The sequence below is a fragment of the Mastacembelus armatus genome, chromosome 8, assembly GCF_900324485.2.
Source record: "Mastacembelus armatus chromosome 8, fMasArm1.2, whole genome shotgun sequence".
Classification (NCBI taxonomy): domain Eukaryota; kingdom Metazoa; phylum Chordata; class Actinopteri; order Synbranchiformes; family Mastacembelidae; genus Mastacembelus; species Mastacembelus armatus.
In genome coordinates, this window is record NC_046640.1 from 9,485,171 (window position 1) to 9,502,221 (window position 17,051).

A 17,051-nucleotide genomic window follows, 5' to 3' on the forward strand; every position below is an offset into this window, starting at 1 on the left:
ATGTGTTACATGACAAAGTCACACTGAAGGACAACCACTAAAAAAAAAAAAAAAAAAAAAAAAAGGCCTCCTCTCCACAAACCCCGTTTTTTTTTTTTCTGTCACACACACTTTTGAAATAACACTTCCCCAAATGATTCATTCCACAGCATTTGTCTTTGTTGTTTGTTGAGATTGAAGCTTAGAGGATGTTTGAGCCACCTATTGTGATAAGCTGTAGTCAAAACAGAGACAAGCCAGTGGCGGATGTGTCAGACAGGCCTGTGTTTTCTTGTTGCTGATATAATTGCTTTTTGCCTTTAGTTTAGGGATCTAAGCTTCTAAAAATCCTTCACACATCATCACAGCTAAGTAGAAAAATGTTTTATAGCCACAGGTTGGCTGTATCTATCCATGCATCTCAAGTTTTCTCTCAGTTAAGCAGTGGCTCTCACTTCAATTTCTGTATAGCCCAAATCTATAATTGATTTCAATGCTTCATATGAAAATTGATTTACTGGCTTGGATACATAGATCCTGGGCATCGATGGGCCTCCCCAGAGAACGTTGAAGTAAAGTGAAAACAAGGTGAAGAGAGACTCCCTGTTGTTCTATTTGCATTTTAATTATAAATTGCATCATTGCACCCAATGCATTAACAAAACAACTCCCTCTCCCTCCATTCTCTCCTCCCTTTTGCTCCAGGCTCAGCTCACTTCATGAGAATTAAACTTCATGCAGAAAGCCCTTGCAGGGCAGAAAATAAACAGGGAGGGTAATATGCAAGAGCATATCCGGTAGAGTCATGTGGATGAAGGTGAAAGAAGATGTACTCCAGTGTTGTAATGTTGTTGTACAAAAGCATTCTCTATCAGAGAAGTTCAAAAAAAGAAAAAAAAGTGTTTTGTCAAACAGGATTTTTATTTTGACGGTCAGACAGACTGTGCTTCAGCAGTAACTGTGTTGAAGACGACAGAAAAAGAGAGAGAGAGAGAGTGAGGGAGAGAGAGAGAGAGCTGCTATGGCCTGTGCCATTTTGTCTCTGAACCTCTCTGTTCTTATCTTGGCTAAATGTGGGTTGATGTCTGCCTCAGAGTATATACATATTTGTTTTTTTCAAGTTTCAGATTTTAAAAGTAGATTTGTGTCTTCTGTGTGTGTGTGTCATGTATTTGTGCAGAACTATTTGTAGGTAGTGTGATGTGGGCGTGGGGGGCTAAGTGATCACATTGGCGTGGTGTGCAAGGACAAACTGACAGAGCACAGACTGAAATGCTTTAGAAGTGGGACTTAAAGCTGGATTTTTTTTTTTTTTTTTGCAGCATGGCATTATGTTTATGGACACATTAGGCCGTATTTAGAAGGACTGTGCTTATAAGCTGTGAAACAAAACTGTTACCACTACCACAAAAAGTACAGGAACGCTGCAGGGCTTTTGGGGGATGTTGCCAGTAAAATTAGCCATTTATATTTCTTGCAGGTCTGTTATATTAATTATGTTATACTGGATATTTTTAGCTGAGTACGCAAAACACCAGAAGAATTGTGGCAATAGATTGATTTACACGTGTAATGTGATTTACCAAGACTGAAATTCATTGCGGGAAAGTTATTTGTGTGTGTAATAAACTAGACTAGACCATATATTTATCAGACAGACATTCGCACATGGCAGCTTTGTGACAAATTATTGAAAAACTTAACAGAGTGGTTCAGCATTGTGACTGTTGTTTAAGCAAATGACTTGTAAACGCAATTTAAACATGGATGCTTTATTGAGGAGCTTATTTGTTTGTGTTTGCATTTAGGATTGAACCTGCACATTGAGGCACTGAGTGACACAGCAGCTGTTTAACTCTGCAGCTCAGGAGCAAAGCAGAGATTTGTGGCAGATCAGAAAGGATGAAGAGGTTGGGAGAGAAAAAAAAAAAATGATGGCGATGTCCATGCTGGCAAAATACCCTCTTCTTCTGTGTTTTTTATTTTTTTTGTTCAGTTTTGCCATCACATTAGGCTTAAACAGCCTATCTAGGCCATTGATTAAATGATAAATGATAATACAGTGATGACAGCTTTTTTTTTGTGATGTCACTGATCATTGTACTGTGCCCTATGTGTCATGCATATCCGACTAGTTGTAGTAATTATATAGTAATATTATAGATATTTAGAGTGAGACTTCATCCCTTTATGACCATTATTTTTTGCATCTCTTAGTCGAACACATCAGTACAGGGGCTGCTTTTTCTTTCAAGTTGACAGCAAAATTCATATTACCATTTATTGGATATACTTAATTCTGTGATGTGAAGCTAGAATTTTAACTATCATTTGAGAGTTTTGCTGCACAAATGAATACTTTCACAGTTTTATATCTTCTAAAGAAGGAAATATGATCGAAACAAGAGACTAAAGCCATAAAAAAGAAGTGTGTCATTGCCATGGTTGCCTGGCTTTATAGCAATATTGAGTGGATTTAAGACAGAAAATGGGGAGTTTAGGTGACGGTTTAAAAAGGAACAAAAGAAGGAGACAGAAAAAGAGCGAGAGCGGAGACCATCAGTGATATGGAGAAGAATGGTGATGTTGTTACACTGAGGTTTGTGCCACGGTTCAGGGAGGGCCTCTGTCTCTGCCAACGCCTCTTAATCCATCACACCTCCTGTGGCCCTGGATCCGACACACTCCAGTGTCTCCCAACCCACCACTGTGTTTGCAGTCAGTTCTATCATGCATGTGTGCCTGCTATTCTCGCCATTCTTTTTATCCCTGTTTTCACCCTCTTTTTCTCTCTCTGAGTGATTGTCAGGGCTTTCAGCAAAGCCTCGGGCAAAATGGACAGAGGTGTGCTTTACAACAGACGTGTTTTCATACATGCTTCACAACCGACCTTGTTCACGTGTGTCTTTTGCTCAGTCACATGGGGGGCATATCCAGCCAGTCTCACCTGCAGCAGCTTCACATAGTTTAGATTTCTTGCCATTCATGTCAGAGACACTCTGGTGCTACTTTTCTCTCTCTCATAACCGTTTGTTTTTCCTACTTGTCTGCTGCCAAAACTCATGAATCTCTTATAACAGAGAGCTGGTATCTCTTCCTTCATATGATCCCTGTGTGGGTACTTATTTGATAGGAAAAGCACCTCCAACCAGCTCTGTATGATTTTTAGAAATGGGGGTCAGCTACTTCACTTTCAATCAATTTTACTGTTCCCCCAGATGCATCTGCACATGCTCCTTGTAAGCATCCACTGGTGCTCCTGTCTGCTTTTAATGGAATCTGACCTTTTAATGAACAGGCTTCATTAACCCTCTGTCAGATTTCTCACCAGAGCTGGAGGGAAGATGGTCATGGTATTGGCGATGGGGAAAGAAGAGCATAGGGTTGACTATCAGCTGTGAGCTAGCATGTGGGGATGGGATTTAAGTTCAGAAAAGCGTCACGCACACGCTCAAAGCTGCAAAACTCTGACACGCTTTTTGTTTTCAGCCTTTGTAGTCTGTCCCTCTAAACTCTGCATCCTGCATTTCACTAGCTGCCTGTTGTTGCACAAGGTGACCCTCTAAACACTCCACGATCCCTGAGGTAAGCACATCTTTTTCTGCAGCAGCCAGATCACGCAGCTCGACTGCCTGTCCACCTGGTGGCGATGTCCAAGCACTGTGTCAATCATTTTCTTCTCCTAACAGCAGGAAGCAGGGCCCTGCGGGAGAGGCTAGTGGGTGGTTCTGTGTATTTGATGTTTCCCTTTCATTTTTGCAACTAAAAGGGAATTTAGATTGAGATGTGTTATTTGTGTGCGGGTGTGTGTAAGTGTGTGCATGCTTACATGTACACTGTAGCATGCGTTTTTTTTTTTTTTTTCTCGTTATAATGAATTTATTTTCAGTTTTTTTTTTTCTCCCTGAGTCTAAGCAATAGCTGTAATGAATCTCAGAAGGCTTTCTGTCTCTATTCTCTCAGTCTCCACTTATTTTGCGGCAGGCCTGGCTTTCTAAAGTCCCTGCCATATGGCCTTACTAAAGGATTTTTTGGATAATCTTAAGTATTTCCTGCAAATCCATTGATAGAGCTGCATATCATGGACTTAACACCATCTTTGCAGCAGTTACAATGTTTGTGCATCTTTATAATGAAATAGCATTGTAAAGTTATTATATATGCCTTTTGAATTAATATTAGTATTAACAAAATCTAATTTAATAAACAGTAGCAGCAAAAAACATGGCCTGTAAACATATTGAGAATAATGCTAACATGCTAATGGTAACTGAAAGTGTGTTTACAAAAAGTAATTGCATTTGTCTATTTATTAGTGTCTAGAATGATTAGATGTTTGAAAGGTAAGAAAAGGAAAAAGGACACAGACAGCAGCTGCTAGTGGTTGTCTTGGCCAGCTAGCTCAAAAACTGTTTGTAAAAGATCTTTGAATTGTCTGAAATCCAGAGGACAAGCCAGCTCATATTTCTCAAAATTACCCTAAAATTGCCAATTTACTTAGAGCACTTTGCAGCCTGTGCAAAATAGCAGCACCTTTTATCTTAGACTATCAGTGTTGAGGACATAAACTTGATTTTTTTTGGTGGTGTCATTAGACCATGCATTATTGCCTCTCATGGTGTGTAGACCTAAAATAGTTATAGTTGTCTCTTAATGGGGTTTTTTTGTTCTTGATGTGTAATGAGCGTAACAGCTTGACAGGTCACTACTGAGGCTGTAGCTGTTTAGTTTTGCTTCTTTTTCAGTGGTAACACTATAATTTTAGATTACAGTACATAAAACATTTATATACACATGGAGAAAGGTTTTTTTTTTTTTAAAGGGCCAGAAAGTGTTTTGTTTTTTCATGCAAGAAGCACTAATGATAACAGTACCGCATTCAACCAGATTGTGACATATTCCACATAAATCAGTTAAATATGCATTGTCTTCACAAACAGACTTGCAGGTTGGAAAAGCTGTGCAGGCGCCATGTGCATCACCAGCTATTCAGATTGTTACGAGCACAGATGGAAAAACAAATGAACAGAAATGTGTCCTCGAGTGTAAATATGCATTATAAGCTGTTGATGTTATCAGATCTGCAGATGGAAGTAACATATGTGCAGAAATATATGGTATTACCATTTAAAATTTACAGATGGACTTAATATCATAGCACAAGCATCATTACCAGGAGCTTGAGTGAAATGTATTGATTCAGAGTGTATCATGAGGCTGTGTTCTATGTAGTGTGGCTGTCATGGCCTGGTCAACATCTGGGCAGCTGACTGTCTCCAGCTCTCATCCTGATGGGTAAGGCAGATACAGCATCACCTCGCATAGCTCTTGTTTATACAGAGGAAGCTGAATCTATCCGTCTGTTGGTTTGTCAGACTCACCTCCCCAGTGTGCTGAGGAGAGTGACAGAGAGATGGAGGGTGGACTGGCAGAGTGGGAGCAGACTGTCTTTCTGTAATGAATATAAATGGGTTCCAGGTCTCACTCTCCTAATCTGCCTCCCCTCTCTGAGCAGACATGGTACTGATGATGTGGGGATAGATCTGGCCCATCCTCCTTCCGTCCTCTCTGCCTATTTACATACTTAACTGTTTAAATAATGTGTTTTATATTTGTCATGAAGGACAGTGTACATTAGTGTATGAAAATGAACTCAAACTTTAATTTTTTTTCCTTTAAAAAAAAAAAAACTTTAATTAATCTTGTATAATGGAGTTTTCCCAAATTTGATTTTTGACTGAAACCTTTGTTTAATACAATCTGTGTATTCATATTTGTGCTGTAACAATTAATCTATTAGTTAAATATAAAAACAACAATAACAATATTCACTTGCTGTATCAAGAGAGGGTGAGAGGGTGGTAATGATGAACCTGCAGCTATTGGGTGTTCAATTTCACCTCTGCTGCTCTCATATCATCATTTTTAGGCATATCAGGCAGCTGGTCTCAGTGAAAAAGTTCAAAAAATTCCAGTGTACACCACCTGCTGTGCACTGAACAGAAGACAGGCACAGAGCTAAAAGAGCCAATATTGGACTTGCATTCACCACCTGAGTCGTGTTTTTCAGGTGGTGAGAAACATGACCCCAAATGAATAATAATGACTCTCCGTAACTGCAAAATATGCAAATAAGCAACTGTTTGCTAACAGGTTCTCCATATCAATTTAAAAGGTTATGAAAGGTCAATGTTATGTTCACAATTTGTTTCTGCTGCCCCCAAGTGGCAAAAACCTCCAGTTATTGTTGATTTCAAGTGATTAAATGTTTCCACCTTCTGAAGTGAAAAAAATTGCTAGATTTCTCTTGCTGATTTTCTGACAACGTCACATTCTTCTTCATTCACAATGTGATACCTTCTTTGTGGAAAGATGGACTGTTGTGAACATGAACATGAATATACATGTAATATAATGCAACTGAATGAAAAGCCATGCTTTAAATATTGTCTTTGTAAATCTCATAATCTTTGTTTTGACTTGTTTGAAAGTACACATTCTACTAGAGTGGATTTTAAGATGACAACCCCTCAGAAATTGGAGTGTTGAATTCAAATTTAAACCAAGCTTCGTGGTGGAGTACTCACTGCAGAGCCTTTGCATGCATGTATGCAATATGGGCTGTCTAGTTCTTTAGTTTGCTCTGTTTGCGGGAGAACAGATTAAAATGTATACTCTGCAGAATCTGAGCTTGTTTGCTCTCTTATATTGTTCTCGCTGAGCACTCCTTCCCTCATCCTAATATTCTCAGCTTTTTACACAACCTGTGAGTTGCTGATGGAGCCTAAGCAGCAGCAAGAAACACTTCAGCCCTTATCTGAAGCACAGCACTTCTATAACCTTCTTACTTTGCTTTTTTAATTGCCTTTGGGGGAGCAGAGTCTTTGTAAATCGCTGCCCAGCATACACTGTAATGTGACAATATTTACTTTCTCTGTGACGTTTGCATTATCACCTATTAGGTATTTTCTTTTTCCATCCATGCTGTCACCGTCTGATTCCCATGACAAATGAACTGTCTGAAGACATTTCTTCTGAGGGAGTCCTATGATTAGCACACATCTTTTCCATCTCTCAGAACTGTTATTGCTGTTTTCCTCCTGGTGCTGTGCTCTGATGTTTGCCATAAAAGGAGAGAAAAAAAAACAAAAAAACAAAAACACCTTTAGCTTTATTCTGGTTAAGTGTCATCTGAGTCTATTTAGAAAGATGTGAGGCTGTTGGCAGTGCTGTCATTGTTGTCATGTTTTCTTAAATTGATTCCCTCTAATTACTTGGCATTCATGGTGCTCTTTAAGGGACAGGATACAAGAAAGGCACTTGGTAAATTTTGCTTCAGATATGCTGTGAAACAATGCCCAAAAAACACACAGCCGTGTAGAAATTAAAAAAAAAAAAAAAAAAAGTGTATATGCCCTCTTTCGCTCATATGGACTATAATTAATTGCCAGGAAGTCTCAGGTAATTTAAATTGCAAATCAGTGCAGCCTTGCTCTTCTAACTTTTGTGATTAATATTTTATTGTTTTACTGAGTGAAAATGCCACCAGTGTTTTTCACCGGATACAAATAGCAGAAAAGAAGGAAAGGGGGGGGCACTCAATTGAAGAAGATCAGATGCAGGCATGATCTCCAAACATTAATTAAGTCGTGTCTGGGTCTAGAGCTGTCGAGGTCTGGGTGTCGCCTCTCCTGTCTCAAATCCACTTGCAAAGACAGAGGTGTCTCTCACTTTTTACCCCTTCTCTCATTTCTCACTCTGCGTTCTCTGTCTGATACTCAGTTTGTGCCAGGTTTTCTCAGGTCCTGAACTTCTCTTTCAATCAGCTACTAATTAAGCAGCAGAGTGCAAGGATTTCTTTGGCAGGAGATTGGAAGGATGTGCAGGTTGAGTGGGAAAAGCCAGATCCTGAGACCTTGTGATGACTTAGGTATAAAATGTGCAGACAGGAACGTGAGAAGAGCAGGGATGAAACAGCGGAAATGAGAGATTTAAGCAGCAGAGAAATGAAGCTTTGAATCCAAACTGTCACGTGCTCCATTTTACTGTTTTATTTTTTTCCCCCGAACAAGATTTTCAGTCCCCTGAGTGTAGCAAAGGAACTAAAATGACACAGAAATAATGAGGAATTTTCCCTTTGCTGCAAACACAAAGAGAGAGGTGTTGTGGTAATTGCAGTATGAATTTCAATTGTAGTATTTTAGAATGAAAAAACCCTGGATGTCAGTGCTCTGACCTTTCATAGCCAGCACGGATTTTTAAAAATACTGTATGACCTTGTGTGTGTTTGTAAGAATACGGACCGGCAGCTTGAGATGAAAGTCTAAGTCCTGCTCTTCACTTAGAGCCACAGTGGACGAGTGCAGCCTGGCTGGAATCAGATGGCTGGGCACAACACTCTGCTCCTCTCAAAGCAAAACAAAGACAAAACCACGTGCACATAAAGGAAGGCTTCCCTCAGTGAAGTAGAGTGTACGCTGCTGCTGTGCTTTGAATACTGAAGCCTCTTTTAAAACAAATGAATTCAGAGCCCTTACATCCTACTTACTGGGAAATACCGCTCAATTAGACTAACCATTCAGTTGGGAATTGCCTTGACATGCGCAATCACAGGCACGCACACTAAACCACACACAGGAGGTCACAGCTTTTCATAGTAATATGCTTCACTAGTTTGAAGTTAGAGTAATTCTAATGACTGTGTTTCTGTGTCCCTACAGGGTGCCCATAGCTATTTTGGAGTGTTGACGTTCTGCTACATTGAATTCATCTCTCTGCAGCCCGCTGTACGCCAGGTGTTGTTTAAGAGGTGGCCAGCTTGACCGATTGTTGGCCCTCGCGTCGCCTGCACAACCCAGTCACAGCGGGTTCTCTGGCCCCATTCAGGCCCCACTCTGCATCAAGGCTCGCAATGTCCAGAGTCCCAAGCCCCCCTCCCCCAGCAGAGATGTCCAGTGGCCCCGTGGCTGAGAGCTGGTGTTACACTCAGGTGAAGAGGGATTCATGTTTAAGTGTGTCTACTTGTACACCTGGTGTGTGTACAAGTAGTAGGCTGTACACTTTCAGGTGTGTTCAGCCAATCAGAAGCTATAAGATACTCACTCACTTTGTCTCCCCCCTCGTTTCTGTCGCCATCTTAGATGGTGTCTTGGAGCTTATGAACACACCTGATCCAGGTGATCAGCAGTAGGTAGGGCAGGGATAGTTGGAAAACAAGCAGGACAGTGGCCCTCAAGGAACATGGAGTGGACACCCCTTCTTAACAATCCAGTTTGTGTGTTCTGAACAGTTTTTGTATGATGTTATATGGAGCTGGCTGTGAGTAAGACTCACAAGAATAGAGAGGAATGAAAATCAAGTGTATTGGTGCCCACTCGTTCTCTGTATATGTGGGCATCTAGAAGTGAGCCTGTCTATCAACACAGAAAAGATTCACTGTGGTTTTTCCTTTCATGTGACTTTGCTGTGGCCAGTAAGGAGTTAAATGGACATTTACCTGCATTTTTCAAGTTACTGTGTTTTCCTGACTGATTCAGTTTTGCAAGCCTAATTTGTCTCTCAAAGAAACCTGTGTCATTTAAGTGCTTTCTTTGTTTTAAAGGTTACCTATACTCTGAAATTGTGTTTGTTCCAGTCATTGCTTTGCTCAGTTCAGACATCCCTCTCCTCTTACGAGCCAAGGTAGATAAAATATGGCATTGATGACGCCTGTTTTTTCATCTTCTCTCTGTCCTTACAAAATTGTTTTGTTTTTTCTCTGTTGATGCTTTTACAATATGCTTTCTTCTTTCCCTTCGTTTGTTGTTGGTGTTTATTAAGATGAAAGGCAGTTTTGATGTGTGGTTTTGATGTCCAGGCTGACCGAACACCACTTACCCATATAGAGTAGATAAATATATAAATAATGATATCTGGTTTCAGCCCATCCCTGTGTCTTTTCTTCACAGATCAAAGTGGTGAAGTTCTCCTACATGTGGACCATCAACAACTTTAGCTTCTGCCGCGAGGAGATGGGAGAGGTCATCAAAAGCTCTACTTTCTCCTCTGGAGCCAACGACAAACTCAAATGGTTAGTGAAGGCCCGTCATTGCAGCTATCAGATATTGGAATCTGCAGGAGAGGTCTTTGAGAACATGATCTCTGATCTACTGTGGAGGACTTTCCACTTGTTGCTCCCTGGAGAGGAAGAACATTGTTTTCCATTGATGAAAGCCATCAGCATCCAGGTGCTTTTGGTTGAGCTGTGTCTTGTGTGCCTTCTGTATTAGCACTGATGTTTACTTGCACATGTTTGGAATAATCATTTTTTTCAGGGCTTTGTCACCAAAATCTGGCTTTTTTTTTTTTTGTAATAGGCTCAGAGTGAAATATAAACCTGTGGTATGCATAAACTTAAGCTTTCAGTCAGTCAGTTAACTCGTCACACTTTTGGGATATTCTTAATGAAAAACAAAAGAACTGCTGATGACAGGCCTTTTGTAAAAGAGGAAGCATCAGTAAACGTGCAAAAAAGCTTGGACTGTCTCTTCAGCTGAGCTCACTGAGATATCTGGAATACTCCTCAGTGGCAAGATGCTAGAGGTGGATGAGATTTGCCTTTGAATAAAAAAGTATCAATGGGGGGACTCCTGTTAAACCTTTCCACCAATTATCACTCCATCCTAACATACAGGATGTGATCTGATGTTGCCAAAAGCACATTGGGAGGTTAATCCTGATCAAGGTGCTTCCGGGACTCCTATCTGTTGAAGTATTTCCAAATACTGGATTACACACTGTATCCTACTAGGTCTGCAAACAACTCAGGATCATTCTTGAAGAGCTGGCAGTAGTGGCTGGGGAGGACCCCTATGTGCTACCTTGATTAGAAATGACTCCAATGTGCCCTACACTCCCTTTGACTGATGATAGATAGCTGAATTGATTACTTCTGCATATGACTTATTGGATCCACTAAAACAGCTGTCCTGTTTTATTAGATATACAAGAGACTTGATACAAGATACACTTGCAAGACTTTGATATTGCATCCTCAAAATAGAATGACATATTGCTATTTCATCTTCATAGAAGAGCTTACAGAGTGCAGAGAAACCTATTTAGTATCACTCAACAATATGGCAGTGGATGTCCTGAAAGGGCTGACAGTTATGATGATTGCCTGGGCTAAAATAACACATAACAGTGGGTTCTGGTTGTTGAATTATCAGGTAAAATTACCATATGTTCTGGACTATAGGTCGCACTTTTTTTTACTCATCTGGCTTTGTCCTGCGACTTATATAGTGAAGCAACTTATATGTGTATATTTACACATATAAGTAACACAGTAAACTTTATTTAGTAGTCACTATCGTTAGATGGCATTCGACTCAACTGATGATAATACTGTACCGCTGAAACAGTAAAAATAGCTTATGTTCATGGTAATCTCGAACTCCTACTGTAACACAAGTGAAAATGCTGCCCAAAAGAAAGAGCTATACTGCAGACTTCAAAGTGCAGGTAATAAAGTCTGCAGCTGAAACAAAGTTTGGAGTGTCGGCGTTCAGACAACCTGAGAGAGGAGAACACTAAAAGTGACTTCTACTCCAGAAAATATGGTAGAAAAAATGCAGTATAGAAATGCAGAATTTCATTGAATTTCTTGGCTTTTCTTGAAATACTATGTAATACTAAATTGTTGAACATTATATTATTAGTACACTTGCTCCAGTAAATCCCTACCTTTTTCATCATTTCTGGGTGAACGATGCTTTTCTAACCATCTGTATGATACCTCACTGTCAGCAGTATTATGCTTATTTCTCCAGTGTGCTCATAGATTCTTGCTAGAGAAATGAGAACCAAAGTGCACTGCTGGCCAGCCCCACATGTTTAGGTGTAACAGCAAGAGGCCATGCATTAACAATAACAAAAAAACCAAAATAGAATTTTATCCATCATCTATACTCACTTATGCCTATTTAGGCTCACAGGGACCTGCTGGAGCCTATCCCAGCTCTCTTTGGGTGAAAGGCAGAGGAACACCCTGGACAGGTCACCAGTCCATCATATAAAATAATTTTATATGTTAAATAATTTCTATATGACCATGGTGAAGTGTTTAATCTTACTCTTCTAAAGCTGATAGACTGTGCCACAAACCATATGTTACAAATACTCTTTTCAAATCCGTGTTTCTTTTGTGAAACTGCAAACCTAAAAAGACTTTGACTCCATAACATTGATGTAGGTAACACAGTAAACTTTATTTGAAATATAAAGTACTGTTTTAAATATATCGTACATGTGCCTGACGTACTATATGTTTGTGTGGCTGGATTGAAGTGGATGTATTAGTTCTCGTCCGCCCATTACCCTGAATTGGGCTAAGCATTGTAGAGAAGACAATGAATTTAGGTCAAACAATCAATGTGTTACTGGTTCAGTTTCAATACCATTTTGATACTTAAGATACTTCATGTTATGAGGTAGAAGTGTTTCTTTCTTTTCCTGTGCACGATTGTTGAACCGACAAAGGTTTTACTTTAAGCAGTTTTGCCTTTTGACATTGAAATATTGGCACATGCATGTGTTTGTGCTAAAAAGGCTCAGTCTGTGTTGTCTGGTCCACAGTGCAGTATCTCCACTGTTTATAAAACCCTGGGAAACTAAAAGCTTTTCATTCTGGATTGAATAAATGAAATATGGTTGTGATTCCAGCTTTGTAATGAATACCCATTTAAAGATTTTATTTTCCGCTTTACTTAAACAGATATACTATATCTGAGATGCGTTCATGCACTCTAAAATAGTGCTTATTGCAGAATTTCTCACCAGTATGCTTCTTTATTTTCTTCTCCCTAGGTGCTTGCGTGTGAATCCCAAAGGTCTGGATGAAGAGAGCAAAGATTATCTGTCACTTTACCTCCTGCTAGTTAGCTGCCCAAAAAGTGAGGTGCGTGCCAAGTTTAAGTTTTCCATCCTCAATGCCAAGGGAGAAGAGACCAAAGCCATGGGTAAGTATCCCCAGGGCCTAATACATCCCAGCTGCTCCTAACCAGTACACCGAAACACTTATGTGACTCCTCATTTTCTGTATCTGACCACCACTTCAGTAATTTTCTTAATGTGACATTGGAAAGAATTTGGCATTCATAGCTGAAAAACTATTTAAAGCCGAAATCAGTGTTCAGCGTAAAACTGAGGCTGTCTCAAAGTTTGAGAGTTTGAAAATTAAAAACTCCTGTCACACCTGTGTCTTTGGGGCACTGAAATTTGTAAATGTAGGAGGTGTGGAGTGTGTCTAATACTCCAAGTGTGTCTTATAATGTGAAGTATTGATAGCCATATGGGCTTGTGTAATTACTGCAGGATGAAATCATTTCTAGTAAATATATAATTCAAAATAGTGTGGGGCAATTTTGATTTTAATTAAAAAAGACCCAACCTTTTTAGAAGTCTTCGTCCGCCTCTCTTCCCGCTGATGAATTTAAAATGAATATGCCTCCAATTCCTGCCTTTTTTTAATTAGGTTATGTTATGGGGAGGAAAAGCAAACTTGTGTGGAATTGAATTACTGAGGGCCAGATGTGACCGCTTCCTGGTTATCGGGCTTTCTGGCTGCCTCAGTCTCTCCCAGTACCCTGCAGTACCCTGTACAGGAAGCATGGCGGAGGGAAGATGGGGCTGTGAAGTAGGGAGACGAGAGGTGGGAGGCGGAAGTGTGTTTGAATTCGAGGCGTGTGCAGTGAAACTGTGTACAACCCCCTGCGGTGCAGGTTGTGTAGAAAAGGAAATCATTTTTCCTGCTGAGAAACATTCCCCCATGTGAACCTGACACCCCTCCCACCCCCCTGTGTGTACTTTTGGTGTCTCATTTGCTCACTTAGACCTCTCTCTCCTCCCTTTAACATTCTTTTATCCATTTATATTACACCTCTGTCCTGTAATGTTGGGATATCACCTCTTAATTCTCAGTGGCAGGCTCAAGAAAACTGAACCTCACTGCAGTTATTGTACTTAAAGCTTCCTCTCCTGGCTGTTTTTGCTCATTGCTGTAGGCTGTGTGGTAATTCAGAGGGGGTGTTCATGTAGTATGAGTAATAAATAGACCTTTAAGGTGTTTGACTTCACTGCTTCCACCATTTTGTGAGCACTGCTCCCCTAAATGACCTCAGAAAAGCGTGAACGTGGGGAATACCGAGTGAAGTGAACAGGATCTCATTTTCCTCCCCTCCTCTCTTGTTGTGTCTCAAAGGGCTTTCAGCTATAAATGGTGTGCTCTGTGGTGCACACCCCATCCCATTCTTACCATATGCCCTCCTCCAATCTTCCCACAATCCCCCCGGGGAGACCTGGGCCCTCCACTTTGCTCGCCCTGTCACAGGAGAAAATTACCCAACTACCAACATATTTGTGACAGTTTAGTGAGCACTCCGTCTAAGAATATGGCAGTAAAGATTACTCTATTGGTTCTGGATCATTTAGAATCCAATTTAATCCAGGCCTCCAGGAAAAAAGGCCAAATAAAAACAAAGTGCCTTAATTAAGAAAACTGGGCGGCTGTGGACTGTTTATGTGGCAGGTCACTGCTTGGCTTGCTTATATGCATTGTCCCTGTGGGGGCAATATTTAATATTTGCATATTAAGTCTGAGTTTTTTAAGCCAAAAGGTACAGTAGAACAATGACTAGATAATCAGTAAAGGCGTTTTAAACTGTGAGAACACTATATTGAAATATAACAGAGACGCATCATCATCACACGTACATTTAAATTTCTGTCTTTGAATGAGGGAAACTCTCACTTCTAAGTCTTTGTATATCACTAATGCAAAAGCACTGGTCACTTTTTAATGTTACCCAGACTCTGACCAGGTCTAAATTTGGATTTGTGTTGAGGTTGGCCTGACATGTGTATGTTGTGAATTAAAGTGTCCCTGTAGTACTTAAAGGAGGAGGTAGAAATACAGTCCAAGATATGAGGGCTGTACTGTGATGGCAGATTTGGACTGGAGAGCTTGACATTATCTGATGAAACACCCCATCCACATCAGTCAGCCCTTGAGTCCCCCCCACTGAGAGTGTGTGACTGTCTAGATCCTCTGATGGTCTGTACTTGCTAATGGAGATAGATTCGGGCAGCAATGGCAACTCACCACCCCTCTCTCCACATCGTACTTCTGGCTTGGCCACATCATTTCTCTCCCTAGCTTTAATGTGCTGGTTCTTTCCTCAGAGACTGTTCAATGGGTTTTAACTTGTCTCTTGACACCCCCTCCTTCCTCCTCCTTTTGCCAGAGAAAACAGCTGCCCCCTACAGACTCCTGTTCTGACAGCACAGAGAAGAGAGATGGAAAGTTCTCATCCTCTGCCGCAAGCTGTTTTGTATTCAAATAGTCTCCTTGTTAAGTCTCCCCTACAGACAATGGTTTGTTGTGTTGTAGCCAAGGGCTAAGTGAGCTTATGTGTGTATGAGTTGGCCGGAGAGTCTAGTTACCCCAGGTTTTTGGTGTGGGCTGCTTCTATGTTTTGTTAGCTAGTGAGTGGGTTTATTTTTGTGTCTCGGTTAATTGAAGCTCTGGGTGTGAGCTTGTCAGAGTGTGTTGTCCTCAGTAACTGATTGAGGTGTGGGTGACTGAATCGAGGAGAATCTATCGGTCAGTCTTTACATAATCAGATGGTATTGACGTTGGTCAGCAGACATGTTTCTGCTGACACCAGCTTATAAAACTCTTATCTTCAATAGAGATTTGATTTTCTTGTTTAAAAGACAGTATATGTCCATCTGTCTGCTTTATGCCAGCCAGTATAAATTAGTTCAGCTTGTAAAGTTCTAAATTAGATATTTAATTCCTAACATCAGTGAGCTAAACGTACATTTGTATAGCCAAGGTCCTGTCAGTGCACAGCCACACTAACTGCCCTGTCAGATAAATAGGGTTTCAGAGATTGAGAATTGCACGTGAGTATAGTATGTTGGTGGTTATGAGCTGTGGTTGTGAAATGTGTGGTAGATAAGACCAAGAGAGTGACAGACAGGAAGAGAGATGTTGACTCTGGCTGCTGTGTCGCCTGTTATTTTTCTACATGCCAGCACGTCTTCTGGCGACCTTCTCGTTCTGTGTGCCAACCTCGCCCCTGAGCCCTCTGCCTGAATATGGATGCCTTGCTCTCTTAAACACTCTGGCGTTGCTCTGGCTTAGTCTTAATCTCTCTCTCATCAGATGTCATTTTCCCCCCTTCAGTCTTTTTTTGGGAGGGTGAGAGCGGTGCCTAATTGTAAAAGTGATTTTTCACAGATATAATAATTTTTGTTTATGTATATGACCTTTTTGTCTCTTGAAGTGTACTGAGAAGCTTAATGTAGTCCCCTATCTGTACTTGTTAATCAGTCTTTTAGTTCCTGACACTTTTTCGGTTGGAGATCTCAGTTGCACCGACCCCTTCCTACACTGTCCAGCTCTTTTTTAATATTTTGGCAGAATGGTTTCTCTCCTGCCACCTTGGCCAGCTCACTGAAAGAGTGAGTGCCAGTGGTCTGACCTACAGTTGATTCTCTGCCAGTGCAGATTTCTGATGCCCCACCGGAGATGGCAGCATGGCATTAGCTGAGCTCAGCACACACACACTCATTATCAGTACCCGTATGCATGTGCACATTAACATATACAACACACACACAGGCACCTCACTGTCAAGGGTGAGCACTGAAGAAGTCACACCTCTCTTCCCCCCCACCCCGTTTGCTGGAGCTTCTTTCAGCATTCCCTCTCACCTCTTCCTCTTGGCTTACTTCCCCCCATCTCTCTCCTGCCAGCCTCACACCCGAGTCTGGCTTCAGATACTGCCACTGGGGAACTTCTCACTCATCACTGCTAGTCTTGTTTCATACCCAAATAACACAACTTCACAGGAAGATTCTGTGCCTTGGGACTTCATCTGTGTCTCACATGCTAGGTCGTATCAAACATGTTTAAAGGACATGAAAGAGTCGGTGAAAGTCAGCAGAAAAAGAGTTTCTTCAGACCCCTGAGAAAACCAGGTACCAAGTCTACTGCTGCAGTACGGCATACCAAGGCCATAGGT

At 40.9% G+C, this 17,051-nt stretch overlaps 1 protein-coding gene across 4 annotated transcripts in view; it reads left to right on the plus strand.

Annotated features, from left to right (window-relative positions):
• Positions 1-17,051, plus strand: part of spop (speckle type BTB/POZ protein) — a 73,727-nt gene that overhangs the window by 28,260 nt on the left and 28,416 nt on the right. For 2 of the 4 annotated variants that reach the window (XM_026325646.1, XM_026325649.1), the window contains 3 exons: positions 8,700-8,968; positions 9,927-10,048; positions 12,829-12,980. In XM_026325646.1, coding sequence (XP_026181431.1) covers positions 8,891-8,968; positions 9,927-10,048; positions 12,829-12,980 — 352 coding nt within the window. In that variant the 5' untranslated portion in view covers positions 8,700-8,890. Of the gene's footprint in view, positions 1-1,787; positions 1,890-8,699; positions 8,969-9,926; positions 10,049-12,828; positions 12,981-17,051 lie in introns of all 4 variants that reach the window. The other 2 variants (XM_026325647.1, XM_026325648.1) reach the window with 2 other exon arrangements.